A 15,170-nucleotide genomic window follows, 5' to 3' on the forward strand; every position below is an offset into this window, starting at 1 on the left:
GGCTGCGAACCAAAGAGTTGCCGGTTCGATTCCCAAAGTACATGCCTGGGTTGCGGGCCAGGTCCCCAGTGGGGGCCACATGAGAGGCAACCACACATTGATGTTTCTCTACCTCTCTTTCTCCCTCTCTTCCATTTTCTCTAAAAATAAATAAATAAAATCTTAAAAAAAATATTCTAGGAATTTCTCCAATAGTAGAATAGTGAAGAAGTATCACAATACAGTTATAAATGACTATGAACATATTCTTTACCGTATTTAAGGTTGAACAATACATATTCATTTTAATAATCTTGAAATGAAGTATCTCATAAATACCTGAAAATATCTGAAAAAAGTAACAAAATTTCTGTGAATATAGAGTTAGATTTTGGTATTTTTATATTGCATACTATAATTGATGATAAGAACTGAAGTCTCAGCAATAGCTAAGTTAATTTTAGATTTCACTAAACTTTCAAACAAATCTCTTCAATAGAAAAAAATTTGGAACTCACATTCAATGTCTGCCAAGTTTTGTTTATGTGCTTTCAATATGATCTTAGAATTGTTCTGTTTGCTTACATTTCAATGCATCCTTACCTGCATAACTTGGCCAAAGACATCTCTCATCAAACCAAAATAAATAAATGTGTTATGAAAAGTGCTTTAATTATATCAGGCTTGGTAAAGATTTCCAAGATAATGTAGGAAAAAAATGCTTATAAGATTTGAGGCAAGAGCCCCACCCCGTTCCAAGGAGACCTGATCATCAAACACCTATAATTTTATACTTGGAACGGGATTAGAAATTTATTTTCAACATTCTTTTTTTAAAAAAATATTTTTTAATCCTCACTTGAGGACATTTTTCATTACTTTTAGAGAGAGGAAGGGGGAGGGGAAAAAGAGAGAGAGGAGGGGAAAGAGAAAGAGAGAGAAACATCAATGTGAGAGAGAAATATCAATGAATTGCCTTTTGCAGGATCCCTGACTGTGGATAAAACCCACACAACCTAGGTATGAGCCCTCACTGTGGAATGGAACCCACAAACTTTCGGTGTACGGGATGACATTACAACCAAGTTACACCAGCCAAGGCTATTTTCAACATTCTTGACTCAAAGTTTATACAAATCAATTATAACTGACAAACTGAATTTAATGAGGCAATGGTGTGTCTGTTTTTAGTTTAGAGGAATGGGAGAATTGTTCTTAGAGTGCTGTTTACATTGCAGGAATCATAAAATACTCTCATTCCATTGATATTGGCAGTGATTGTTGTAGTTGCAAAAGTCTGTTAGAATATGAAATATTTAAGGGAAAATTTTTGCTTAACTACTAATAAAACAAAAAACTAAAATCTCCCTGTATGAAATTTCCCAAATTTAAGTACCAAAAATGCAAATGGACAGGGTGCTTGGCCTTCTTTTACCAAAATAATTGGATTGGATGGAATAATCACTAAAATCATGGTTAATTCTAAAATTCTACAGTTCTATTAATTTCAATGTCATACTTTTCAATTTTGCCTTTCACAGTTTTTCTATTAAAGATATTGCAAATAAACAATTTTATTTTAATTTAAAAATAACTGAATTTTTATGGTAATTTAAAAATATAAGAAAACATGAACAGAAAGTCTTTAATAATGTACTCTGTAATACTGCGAAACTGACTGTATTCAAATCAATACCAAGTGAAAAAAGAATAAAGAGGACAACCAAAGGATTAGGTATTTATGACAAGGAAAAACATGGAAAACTATGCAAATAAATGATAAAGCCACCATAAGTGCAAAGTTTAATAATCCTAAAGTTCAAAGCAAAATCTGCTCAATATTTTTTGCCATTTAAAGTCACTGGACAAAAGGAGCCAATATCTTTAGAGGAATATTTGGTCCCTGTCAATACAATATTCCATTTACTCTATTTATTGTGAAAAATTATGAGTAGAATTGTACTTTATATGAAATGTTCTGGACTACTGCCAATTGAAATTTATTCATTATTCAAAATATTATTTTAGAATATCTTTTCTTAATTATCAACAATTAGTATTTTTAGGTAAATACATTTGCCTGCAAGGATAGAAAGGCTATATGACCAAGGATATAAATACAAATCTTTTTATAGGTTTTAACTAAAATTTCCTACATTCTTAATCGATCATTATGCAATTCTATTTTGGTGAATATTTAAAACACACACACAGACCATGTTTTTCTTAATGATACTTGAAAAGAATCATCAACGAAGGATTTGTTTTGTATATTCATAATCACCATAATTTTAGAACACTGTCATAATATTGCTATGGTTCCTTCTAGAAAAATAAAGAGCATCTTCAAATTCATAAATACTGCTCTGAAACACTACCTCTTTTCAGTCTGAATTAGAAATACTATAGTCTGATATTCCCCAGCAATTCCCAGTTTCTTCCCTTTCATGGGTTCCCAATCCTGATTTTATCAATCATGCAACATGTAACATAACTGCTCAGATTATTCTTAAAAAGAAAACAATACAACTTGGACATATGACAACATATCAGAAAAGAGTTATAACACCAGGTTAAGCAATTCTGTCATTCCCTTAACTTGTGAAGCTCTATCAATGACTTTTATTAGACTTCTGAAATACCATAAATATTTTACATCTTCTTTCTTGAGGTAAATCTGTTTTAATCAGAGTAGGCAAAACAAAAAACAAAAAACCCTGATCCAGAAAAAAAAAAGATCAGACACAGAAGTGGGTCAGTTTAGGAATCTGTCATAGCAGACACCAAATTCTATTTAACATACAATCACGGACAGTTCTGCTGTTACTGTAATACAGGAGCCACAGAGTTATGAAGCTGAAAACGGTCTTAAAGGTCATTAATAAATACAATGTTGCATTCAATACAGGAATAGCCTCTATAATATCCCTGAATGAAATAATAGTCATTAGCCCTTTTTACGAACAGGGAACAAATCACCTAACAAGTCACCCTGTTTTATTTTCAGCTTAACCTATTAGCAAGACCTTCTACATGGTGACTTAAGTACGCATGAGAAAGTTTAAGGATTACCTGTAAGAGATTGGGGCTATAGCACCAATGAAGAATAATAAACATCTATAGATCACTGTATATTTTATAAAGACTATACCCTTGAAAAAGACATTACCTCCTCTTTTTTAGGCCAAATGTTGGTAACTGAAGGATAGAGATGTTTATCTCTTCTAGCTCTCTTCTCAGTCATCACAGTCCAGTCTGCAGAGTCACTAAACACTAGAACCCTCCATCTACTCTGCCTCAAAAACCTCTTTATTAGACTCTTAACCTGATTATTTCCAATTTGAGTCCTGTTCTTTTAGCTGCAGATTCCTCTATTAACTATTACCAGAATGACTTAAATGAAAAACAAAAAATCTTACTCCTGGTAACTTGTCAGAAATAGTTGAATAGTTAAGAAACATTTCTGAGGAATTCTGGTGCTGGAATTCCAATAACTGTAGAAAATCTAGTAAATGCTACCTAAGTATTCTTGGCTTCTCTAATCCTAACAGAACCTTTCTCATGTTTAGTGACTATTCATGTTAAACTGATCATTAACTAAAGAAATAAGAAAAAAATTTCACTTAAAAGTACAAGTACTTTTAAGTCTGGAAACTGTTGCAAATAACAATCTTATAAGCCTATATGATACAAAGGCCCTGATACCAACTAGATGCTGATCTTTGAAAGTTGTATTACCACAAAGCTTAAGTGTTCTCAGGAGCAAAATAAGGGACTAATTCATTGGATGATGTCTATTTTCCTAATTCAGAACTGTGGAACTACACCCTCTCAATTTCCAACAATATTTACCTGATACACTGTGTTGCTGGTAATTGTAGGAAGATGGAATTGCACCAATAGGTAGCTGTGGCTTTGGATTGCCTGGTGGTACTTCATCATCATCCTCCCCAAAATGATGAACTTTCTCGTACTTTTCTAGGTAACTGAAATAGAAAAACAGCACAGTAGATATTTAAAAGTACATCTTATTTTAACTCCTACTACATATGTCTGCCCTCCTTTTCTAGAAGCCCTAAATTTTAAAAAAATATTAGGATATTACAAACCTCTTGGATTAGTCACTTCAGCAATAATTCTGTAGTCAAACTCAATGCAATGATTCTAAAAGTGTTTTTATATTTACAGAAAAGACCACATCACTACTGAAATAAAAATATAAAAGGAATATTGAAGGACAACTCCCTATAGATGAATGGCAGTGTATTTTATTTACTGACTTAAAAACATTACATATGGTCATTGTAAAACCAAGAAAAATGAGACGATTCTTTAACTCCTAGTGTCCCCAGTCTCACTCACCAAGGATAACGACAGGTTCATGTGCATACGTCTATATATTTTCTATGCATATTTTTATTTACCAACATATTTTAGAGCTCTATCCATGCCAACAGATGCAGTACTAGTTCAATCTTTTTAAATAGCTGTATAATATTTAATTATATTGATACATCATAATATAACTAGATCTCCAGAGGTAAATTTAGCTATTTTCAGTTTTGTTTTTTGCTATTACAAATCACACAATAAACTTAGTCTGTGTACTTGTTGAATATTCTTCTCTGAATAGACATTGGGAATGGCATGCTCATTTTGAACAGCAATACAACCAAGTTCCCATCCAAAATTCATGTGCCTAACAAATTTTGCCCAATTTATGATAGTTCTTTGTTATCATTTCTGAGTATGATCGATCAATCTTAATATTAATTAGAATTAAATTTCCAAATTCACAATTTATAATCACCTACCAGTTTATAGTAAGTTCTCAAGTAAAATTTTAAAGTGGGTGAACTGATCAAACCCCTGTCAAGGACAACACGTTAACAAACTTGTTACTATACTTCACAAGTTGATTAATATAATTTCTTATATTTATCAAAGAAAAGTTCTAGAAGTGGTTAATTTAAAGATCAATCCATCTCCAATTCCTGATCCAGGCAGGTACTAAGTTCATTAGTAGCTATTTTAAAAGTACTACAGCTACCCATATCTTTACTCTTTTAGTTACAGACAGCTGAGATGAGAGGGGGTGCATCAATGAACACACAGGATGATCTCAGAAGTATTTTGTTTTTAGTACGAAAACTTGAAACACAAGGCAGTATGAATGAAAGCCAAGACTTTACAAATATAAAAACTAATGACATAGAAAGTCATTACCACTCCTCATTTTCCCCTTTCAGTTTTACACGCACAATATTAGCAGCTTGATAGCTAATGAACCTAACACTTTACTGATGGAGCTACAGCATACTAAAGCAGGAATATATACACAGATATCTCCTGAGCACTGAGGAGAACATGCAGCTGCTCATATTTTACCCCAATCCTGGGGATGTCCCCCAGCAGATAGCATTTACAGTCCAAAAACATAAAACAAAAGGATGATTAAAAAGAGGCAGTCTCTCTCTGGGATAGACCGATAATAGATGTGAATAGGTAAATATCAGGCCTATTCTTTTTGAAAATCTAATGCAGGCACCATAGAAAGAAGAGTATATAAAACTCAGACAAAAACAGCTGCTCAAAAATGATGTGACATATTTTCTGCAAATGAGGGATCACATGACATCACTCAGGCAATAGTACTGACAGAACTATTTTAGAGATTATGGTCTTTCAGAATTGATGGGAATCACTATGCAATGGTTAAAAATAAACTAAAGATAATCTTCATTAAATAAATTTTATCCAAATATAACAAAAATAACAATGAAGATGTAGAAGTTTAAAATCAGAATCTTACACTAATATCTTAAGATTTTCTTTATAAATGTGTTACTCATGAGTGAGCACAGTTGATTTAAAGTTTGTGTTTTCTATTACAGCTGAGGGAGAAAACAACATTACTAGTAAAGAAGGATCATACATATAATGTTTTCCTTCCCAGAACACCCAAAATGGAGCATAAGTAATATGGAGCGGGTGACAGCAACACTATACTATATACTCACAGTAAATAGTATGTATTATATACATAAAACCTCTTATAATTTAAATTTTCATAAGGTTTTAAAAATGTATGATTTCTGGTCTCTTGGCACATTCTAACCTTATTTCCTCCAAGCAGATTCTTTACGTAATTTTAATCCCCAGAAATTTATGGTTTAGGCAAATTGTTATGATTTGTGAAATTTGTATTTCCCTGGCTTGAGGATCAATAATTGTTCTCATTGTCATGATTAAATATTTCTGAGACTCAACATTTCTTAGTTTAGCTAAGGTTTTCACACCCAGTTCTGATCTCTTGTCCCTCTTAATAAAGTCTTTCTTTTCTGTTTTTCAAAGAGTTATACGTCTAAAAACTAGAAAGTATTAACAGACAAGAGAAAACACCTAAAATAAAAATTTAAAGTCTAAGTCTCTAGCATGACCTTGAGGTTACACACTGATGTTTTTTGTTCACTCATCAGCCTACAAATGCTAGACTATACATTTCTTTCTTCTTAAAGTCAATAATATCACTTGAATAGTTAATATATTAATAATATAAGTATTTACTGAGCTCTTACAGTAATCTGCCTAGTATACCATATATTTAACTTCAGACTGGTAAAATATTGAAATCCAGATGGCAGTAACTCTCTCATCAGGCAACCACAGAAAATTAGTTTCCCTAGTTCAACATTAGAAACAGAGTCAGGTGAGATGAGTTATATGTTCTTTTTCTTCACCTTGGCATTAATTTATTTTGTGGTAGATTGTATGGCACAGGTCACAGACTTAGAGGATGGAGGCAAATATCCTCTAAGGATAATACAGAAATTACTTCAGTGGCATTGTTCAATTAAAGAGCTTAAGTGTGATGAAAACAATGAGGGGGCAGGGAAGTCAACTCAAAATAGCATCAAATAATAATGGGTATTATTATGCATGTAGGAAATTTTAACCTCTTAAATTATCTGACAGATTAAATACACACACACACAAATTAGGTTATAGAAGATTTGAATATAATCACCAATAAGATTAATTTATTAGACATACTATGATTTTTCTTTTCAAATCTCCATGAAAATTATAAAACTGTGTATCAACTCACACAGAAAACCACAATAAATTAAGGATTAACTATTATATAGGGCACATTCTCTAACTACAATGCAACTCAAAGAATTTTTGCCTAAGATAGCAATTAAGCCCTTGGAAAATTAAAAATAATGTTTATGATGGAAAATACCAAACCTACATACAAATGTAGAGAGGCTGATATAACAGTATCCCATCAGCAGATATCAACTCCGGGTAAATCTTGTTTCACTATACCACAATTAACTATCTTCATAACCCTATTCCAGAGTATTTTAAAGCAGTTCCCAGATATCATATAATTTCATCTGTAAATACTTTTGATAGAATTCTTGGTAATTAAACACAACAATAACAACAACAATCAATCAAAAAATTCTTGATTGTTCTTATATCAAGGGAATAAATCAAATACATATGATTGGGAACATTTTATAAAATCTTTTTCATATGTTTTATGAAAAGATGGCAGTTCAAGGTCACATATCCAACACGTCCCTTAAATACAAGTGCAATGAACTTGAAGAATAAAAATAGAGGGATACTGTATCATTTGAAGTTAGAAACTTAGAAATTCTGGCCCATTACAAGAAACTTCAAGTATCCACAAGACTAAGTTGCAAAACACTTCTTGTGAGAGTAAATATGGTCTAGTGGAAAAGATTCTAAGCCAAAACACATAAAATGCCAAGTTCAATTTGAATTTCCTTTAGCCACTAAGAATCAACAGATTATGAATGTATACGATAATGGGACCCAGAGAATACCAATTGTTAAGAAGAAACTTATAGAAAGCTGGGTTGAACTCAGTGGTTGCCCAAGGAAGTAAAGTCCTTTACAAACTTTACCTTGTAGCGTCTTTGTCAAAATGAACCCAAAGACCTAGACATGTGGGCACCTATGAAAAGCACCAGTATGGAAAGACTAGTGTCATCTGTAATGGGACCTCCATTAATGTAGTATACAAGTAACTTCAAGATGAAAAATCAGGCACAAAATCAAATACAGTGGCTTGGAAACCAGAGGTGATGAAACTTCTTTGCCCAGAATTATCCTCTCTGGAGGGAGGGGATAATTCTACTGAAGAGTAGATTTGAGAAGGCAGAAGATAACCTTGGTAAAGTAGAGGGCAAGCTTGAGAAAGTGTACTATATAGAAAGGGAAAGAACTAATGAAAACAATGGTGGTTGAAAATGAGACATGTATGATAAACAGGAGCTCAAACATAGAAAAAAACCTATGGTTTTGGAAGGAAGACCAGAATAAATGGTCTTTGACATAATAATAACAATCATTGACATAGATGGATTTCTTCAGCTAAAATGTTTAACGTGTATATCAAAAAGGTCCCTTGGGCTGGGATGCCAGGGTGTATGGGTTGCCAGGAAAAAATGAATGAAGACAGAAAAACACTCAGACACATTTTGATGAAGGATTTACGCTTCAAAGATAAAAAAGATCCCTAGAAGTAGGCAGAACCACTCCTGCTCTCTAAAAGTTACATAGAACAGTTGAACTAGCTTGACTTCTCTTCAGAATTAATTGCTAGCCCTGGCTCCACTGGTTCCCCAACCAGTGGGGAACTTGTGTACGGTGTCATTCTGTACACAAGAAGGTTGCAGGTTCAATTCCCGGTCAGGGCACATACCTAGGTTGTGGGTTTGATCCCTGGTTGGGGTGTGTACAGGAAGCAACCCATCAATGTTTCTCTCTCACATCTTTCTCTCTCTTTCCCTTCCCCTCCCTCTAAAATCAATAACAACATATCCTCAGGTGAGGATAAAAAAATTAATTGCTAGACAATAATAAACAAATATCAGAGTTTTGAGGAGAAAAATAATTTCTTTCAAGTAGAAATCTGAACCCAATTACATTGCTCAAGTAAGACAATAGAAATTCATTTTCAGATATGTAATGACACAGAAAAAAATAAAGTCACATAGCTCTCTGGGAAAAAAACCAACAACAGTCAAACAAGTCCTCTAACTGATAGATGATTCAAAATCAAAGAAATGGTTAAAACAGGTAAATGATGATGAGCACAGAGGCTATTTAAACTCAGCTATTAGTCTCAACTATGACTGCTATATTACAAAAGAGAATGCAAATGCCACTGGTTTTACATTTTCTGTATGTTCTTCATTTTAATGTAAAACCATTAAAATCATTTGAAAATGATACTCCTGATACGAAGTTTAAGAACTTTCCACAAAAAATGAAAAAAAAAAAAAAAAAAGACAGATGGCAGTAATAGTAAGAAGAATTAAAACCGTACACTGTGTTATTTATACAGGAAGCATGAACAAAATGTGTTTATTCCCATAGTTAAAGTTAATGAAAATTTATTCTTGGCAATGTTTCTAATTTTTTTCATGTTTAACAGCAAAATTAAAATCTGGATAATTACTTTCCAAATCAGTATAGGGAAATAAAAGTATTAATGTACATAATATGCAGAGAAAAGGAGAAAAGCAAGAATACCTTTTGATGTAGCAATTACACTCTTTGCCATATACCCTGGATAAAACTGGAAACAACTCACATATTCACAAATAAAACTGTGGCACATTCACTCAATGAAATGTTATATGGCAATGAAAAATAAACTAACATGGATGATACAAACAGCAATCAACAAAATGTTAAGTGAAAAATCATTTCAGAATACATTATGATTCCATTCATATAAATGTCATAAATAGGCAAAGGAAATTTAAATGTATTTATCAACAGACAAGGTCATAGTAAAACCACAAAGAAAAGCCAGATAATAATTATCACCTAGAAAGTAAATGAGAAATTACCCTGCGGGGGAGAAATGCAATAAAAAAGTAACATAAGGGGCTTCAAAGGTATTAGTAGAGTTTTACTTTTTATTGTTTTGGTGTAAACTTGTGTGTATTAAGCTTTTGTTGTGTGTATTATTTCATAATGAAAAAAATTTTTAAACATGAAAAAAGTAGTGAGTTATTTCAAACTTTCAAAACACAGACATTTCCATGGCTGTGTAAAATGTTTCCAATTACAGGAAAAGATTAGAAGCTCCCTGAAAGCTAATCTAACAAAACTCGAACAAACTTCATTAAAATTGCAGTTAAAAAAGAGGAGAAAAACAACCTATTAATACATATTAAACACATACACACTCAAGATTGAAAATTTTATTGCAGAAATCCAGTAATAGTTCACTATTGAAAATTTCATAACATTAAACTCATCTGTAGAATGAAGAAAAAATTATATTATCTAAATAAAGGATGCCAGAGATTACTTAATAAAGTGAAAAATCCATGCTTAATTGAAAAACATTAATGAATAAAGAATTCCATAATATTTTCACTTTCAGATCTCTCACATGGCCCCTTTGTTATGCCATACACAATAAAGAATTTCCAATCTACCTCTTTTACCTGTTATAGGCTTGCTCAGAACATTACATCTCAACTTGATCCAGGGTTCTTGATTCTGTAGAAGAGTGACCTACAAACTGGGGCACACATACAAGATACTCCAATAGGGAAAGATATTTAATTTATGGATTGTCACTGCCACCTCCCTTACTCAATACATCCGGCAGTCATATGTGAGGTAATGTAAAGGGACAGATAGTAGAATCCTCATTCATCCATTAGCCTTTGACCAGTGGAACCTTAATCATTTATTAAATTCCATGGCCTAACATGATTGTTTAGTGGATTTAAGATAATATCTAATTTAACTAAACTATGTCTCAGAGAAAGGAAAAGAAAATTAAATATATTCTTTCAAAGAAACCACAGTTTGAATAATACGAAGGGGAACTCTCCAAACCCAGAGTTTATTTATAAAAAATTGTGTATTTATTCTTACATGTTTAAACTTCAGTCACCTTTAAAGTATTCTTGATGCAGTACACCTTATTGAGATGTTATTTCCACTGTTCAAAAACAGTTCTGCAATTCCTTGATTTTGATGCCTTTTAGTGCTTCTGCCATTTTTTGTTTCACCACTTCCACACTGACAATATGTTTTCCTCTGAGAACTTTTTTCATTCAGGGAAATAAAAAAGTCACTCTGGGTGAGGTCTGGTGAATAGGGAGGGTGGGGCATGGGGATCATGCCATTTTTTGGTAAAAACTGATGAACACTCAGCACTGTGTGGGCAGATGTGCTGGTAAATCACTCATCATGAAATGGGCAAATGCAGAGTCTTCAACAAAAATTTACTCAAGCCAAAGACAGCCTCTCACAACAAGGCCAGCTGGTACACTGATACAGATAGGTTCTTAAGAGTACTCAACTAGCAGGGAAAGCCTGTACTAGGAAAGGCTCACCCTCCAGAAGGTAATTCCAGGATTTTGGGGTCCCCCTGTCACAAACAGGAAAATGGCAGAGCTTGTTAATTCTTACATAAGCTCTTTATCAACAATACTATGAAGTAAAAACAATGGCAATGAAATCAGATATGAAAGCAGGCCAAAATATTTCTAAATTATAAAAAAACCCTATCTGAACCGTGTATTTACATGCCCTGATGCTGATCATGAACCTTGTCCTAGGCTATTACGCTATTATGTTAGTGAAGATCTGCAAGATGTTCTGAGCATCTAGAATGTGAAGACAAACTTCTACATGTTTCTCAGCAATATTTTTCAAGTCATTGAAACTTAATCAAAACTTCATAATGTTTAAAGATACAGATTATTTCAGGTAAGTGTATTGATAAATATTTACAATTGTCTTTCAAAGGCTAACTTCTGTATCACTGGGGAAACATCTGTTTATTTTCTCATTATAAAAATGGCTAAAACTAATACATGGAAAATATGCCAACAAAACAAAACACTGTTGGCAAATAGTAAGAAAACTCTACTGAGAAGTTGAAGAAACAAGGATTCAAGCACATTCAAGCACATTATACTGTGTGGGAGATTTTCTATATAGCTGAACTCAAGTACAGATGTTTCTAGTACTAGTTTATAGTATTTACTAGATACATCCTCTTTCAAAACTGAAATTTATGAAGAACTACTTTTTGGTGAGTCATTAAAGGAAAGTTGTACCACAGAAGACATATTCTCATAAGCAAATGGCTTTTTTAGAAAAAGATTTCTCAGGAAAATATATTAATTCTACTTAAAGCCACAATGAAGAAGCAGCTGCTTTTAGCTAAGAAGGGGATGAAGTGGGGGAGTGGATAAAGGAAGAAGAAAGAGGATGAGGGTAAAGGAAAGAAAAAATAAAGAAAGAGGTAAGGGGGAAGGAAATAAGGTTACAAGGTAAGTTTAGACAAGTGAAAAATCATGACTGCATCATTAATAGACAAGGTAATTATGCAAAGAAGTTGGACAGAAGTGTCAAAAATGCTACAGAATAATTGCAATGTTGTCAATTATATAAAAACAAGGTCTTTGAAATACAGTAAAATCTTCTAATATTTTTCATAATGAGTGAATTGACTAAAAAAGTATTTTGTACCACAGAGGCTGAATGGTGTCGTAGTGAAGAGTACTTAAAAGTGCTGCCAATCTTGGTAATTAATATATTTTACTTTTTGAAAGGCTCACGTCTGCTTACTTTTCCCATGATAACATTAGGTAACGAGCAGTATCTTATCTAAGAGACAATTTAAAAAGCAGAACAAAACAGACACCAATCTACCCTTTAAAGTAAAGTTAAAATTTTAACAATGAACTGAAAATAATTACTTTTAAAAAGAAACTCAGGCTATGGAGAGAAATTTTTTAAATGTTCTTTTTAAAAAAGGATTTCCCTTCCATCATGTGATTTTGTTGCTGAAAATATTGTACATGTGTCATATATTAAAAATCCCATGTCTACACTGAAGTAGGAAAAAGAATTTCCCAAGCTATTTAAAATCCTCCATAAATTCTGTGGGCTTTGAATCCTTTAAAAATATTTTTTTATTGATAGTTTCACACTTAACATCAACAAGAATAGTACAAAGAACTCATGTATCTTCAATACATATACACCAATGGTTTTGTTGCTCATTTACTTTAGCATATTCTCACTATTTTAATCTCTCCTGGTCTACATACATGCACATGCACATATGTACACAATCACATGCACATACACACAATCCTGAACCATTTCAGCTCTACCTAACACATATACACACACAGGGAGGCTGCTAAAATGAGGAAACAAACAAACATGGCCCAAATGAAAGAAGAGAACAAAATGCCAGAAAAAGACTGAACAAAATGGAGACAAGCTATTGACTAGATGCAGAGTTCAAAACACCGGTTATAAGGACGCTCAATGAACTCTGTGAGAACTTCTACAGAAAAAAAATGACATGGAAACTGCAAAAAAGAAAAAGTCAAAATTGAAGAATACAGAACTGAAATGAAGAATAATTTACAGGGACTCAACAGTAGAGTAGATGCAGTTGAGAATCAAATCAGCAATTTGGAATATAAGAAACAAAAAACACCCGAGCAGAACAGCAAAAGGAAAAAGAATCCAAAAAAAATAAGAATAGTACAAGGACCCTCTGGGACAACTTCAAGCACACAAACATTCCCATTACAGGGGTGCTGAAAGGAGAAGAGAGTAAGAAATTGAAAATCTACTTTAAAAAATGACAGAAAACTTCCCTAACTCAGTGAAGAAAACAGACATGCAAGTCCAGGAAGCAGAGAGAGTCCCAAATAAGATGAACTCAAAAAGGCCCACACCAAGACACATCATAATTTAAATGCCAAAGGTTAAAGACTAAGAATCTTAAAAGCAGCAAGAGAAAAACAGTTAGTTACCTACAAGGAAGCTCCCATATACCTGTCAGCTGATTACTCAACGGAAACTTTGTAGGTCAGAAGGGATTCACAAAAAATATTCAAAGTCATGAAAAGTGAAGACCTACAATTGATTACTCTATGAAGCAAAGCTATCATCTAAAATCAAAGGACATATAAAGAGATTCCCAGAAAAGAAAAAGTTAAAGAAGTTCATTGCTACCAAACCAGTATTACATGAAATATTAAAGGGTCTTTCTTCTTTAAGAAGAAAAAATAAAAATGTGAATAAAATGGCAATAAACACATATCTATCAACAACTGAATCTAAAAAAACAAAATAAATGAACATGCAAAAGAGAAACAGATTCAAAGATACAGAGAACATTTTGACAGTTGCCAGAGGTGTGGGGGTTGGGGAAATGGGTGAAAAAAGGTGAAAGGATTAAGAAGTACAAATTGGTTGCTGCAGAATAGTCATGGGGATGTAAAGTACAGCATAGGGAATATAGTCAATAATATCTAATAACTATATATGATGTTAAATGGATGTGAGATTTATCAGGATGATCACTTAGTAAGTTGTATAATGCCTAATCACTGGGGTGTACGCTTGAAACTAATATAATATTGTATGTCAATTTTACTTAAAAATAAAAAATGATTTAAATTTTGAAAAACCATTTAAAATTGAGTTATGTCCTCGTTTATTACAAGCTTGGCATTTTTGAAGAGTATAGGGTAGTTATTTTACCAACTCCAGGTTTGTCTGATGTCTCATTATAATTAATTAGATAAGGAGAATGCATTTTTTGCCAGAAATACCACAGAAGTGTGTATCCTAGTGCATATATTAGGGGGTACATAATGTCTATTTGTCCCATTGATGATGCTGTTAACTTTATTTTGTTAAGATTGGGATTGCTAGGTTAAATCACTTTAAAATTACTCTTTTCCTTTCAGAAATTAGTAAGTAATTTATAGAAGAACACTTTAAGACTATGTAAATATCCTGTTCCTGCCCTGGCTGGATGGCTCAGCTGGCTAGAGCATCATATCTTGCTTGCAGGTTCAATCTTTGGTCATACTGTGTTTGCAGGTTTAATCCCCAGTTGGGGTGTGTACAAGAAGTGACTGATTGAAGTCGCTGTTTTACATCAATGTTTGATGTTTCTCTCTCTTCTCAAATCAATAAAATATAAACATAGATGAGGATTAAAACAAGCAAACACACAAATATCCTGTTCCTATTAAACTTTCACTTGCTAGTTTTAGCATCCACTGATGACTTTTGACTGAATCATTACTATAATGGTGATTTTTTTTCCTTAACTACATTATTCCCTCTACATT

The 15,170-nt window shown here is 32.8% G+C and overlaps 1 protein-coding gene across 2 annotated transcripts in view; it reads right to left on the bottom strand.

The window, feature by feature from the left end:
- ARID2 (AT-rich interaction domain 2) overlaps positions 1–15,170 on the bottom strand; it is a 159,342-nt gene that overhangs the window by 74,046 nt on the left and 70,126 nt on the right. For both annotated transcript variants that reach the window (XM_024575616.3, XM_045184298.2), the window contains exon 4: positions 3,832–3,965. In XM_024575616.3, the coding sequence (XP_024431384.1) occupies positions 3,832–3,965 (134 nt within the window). The remainder of the gene's footprint in view (positions 1–3,831; positions 3,966–15,170) is intronic.

Source organism: Desmodus rotundus, chromosome 3 (assembly GCF_022682495.2).
Source record: "Desmodus rotundus isolate HL8 chromosome 3, HLdesRot8A.1, whole genome shotgun sequence".
NCBI lineage: Eukaryota > Metazoa > Chordata > Mammalia > Chiroptera > Phyllostomidae > Desmodus > Desmodus rotundus.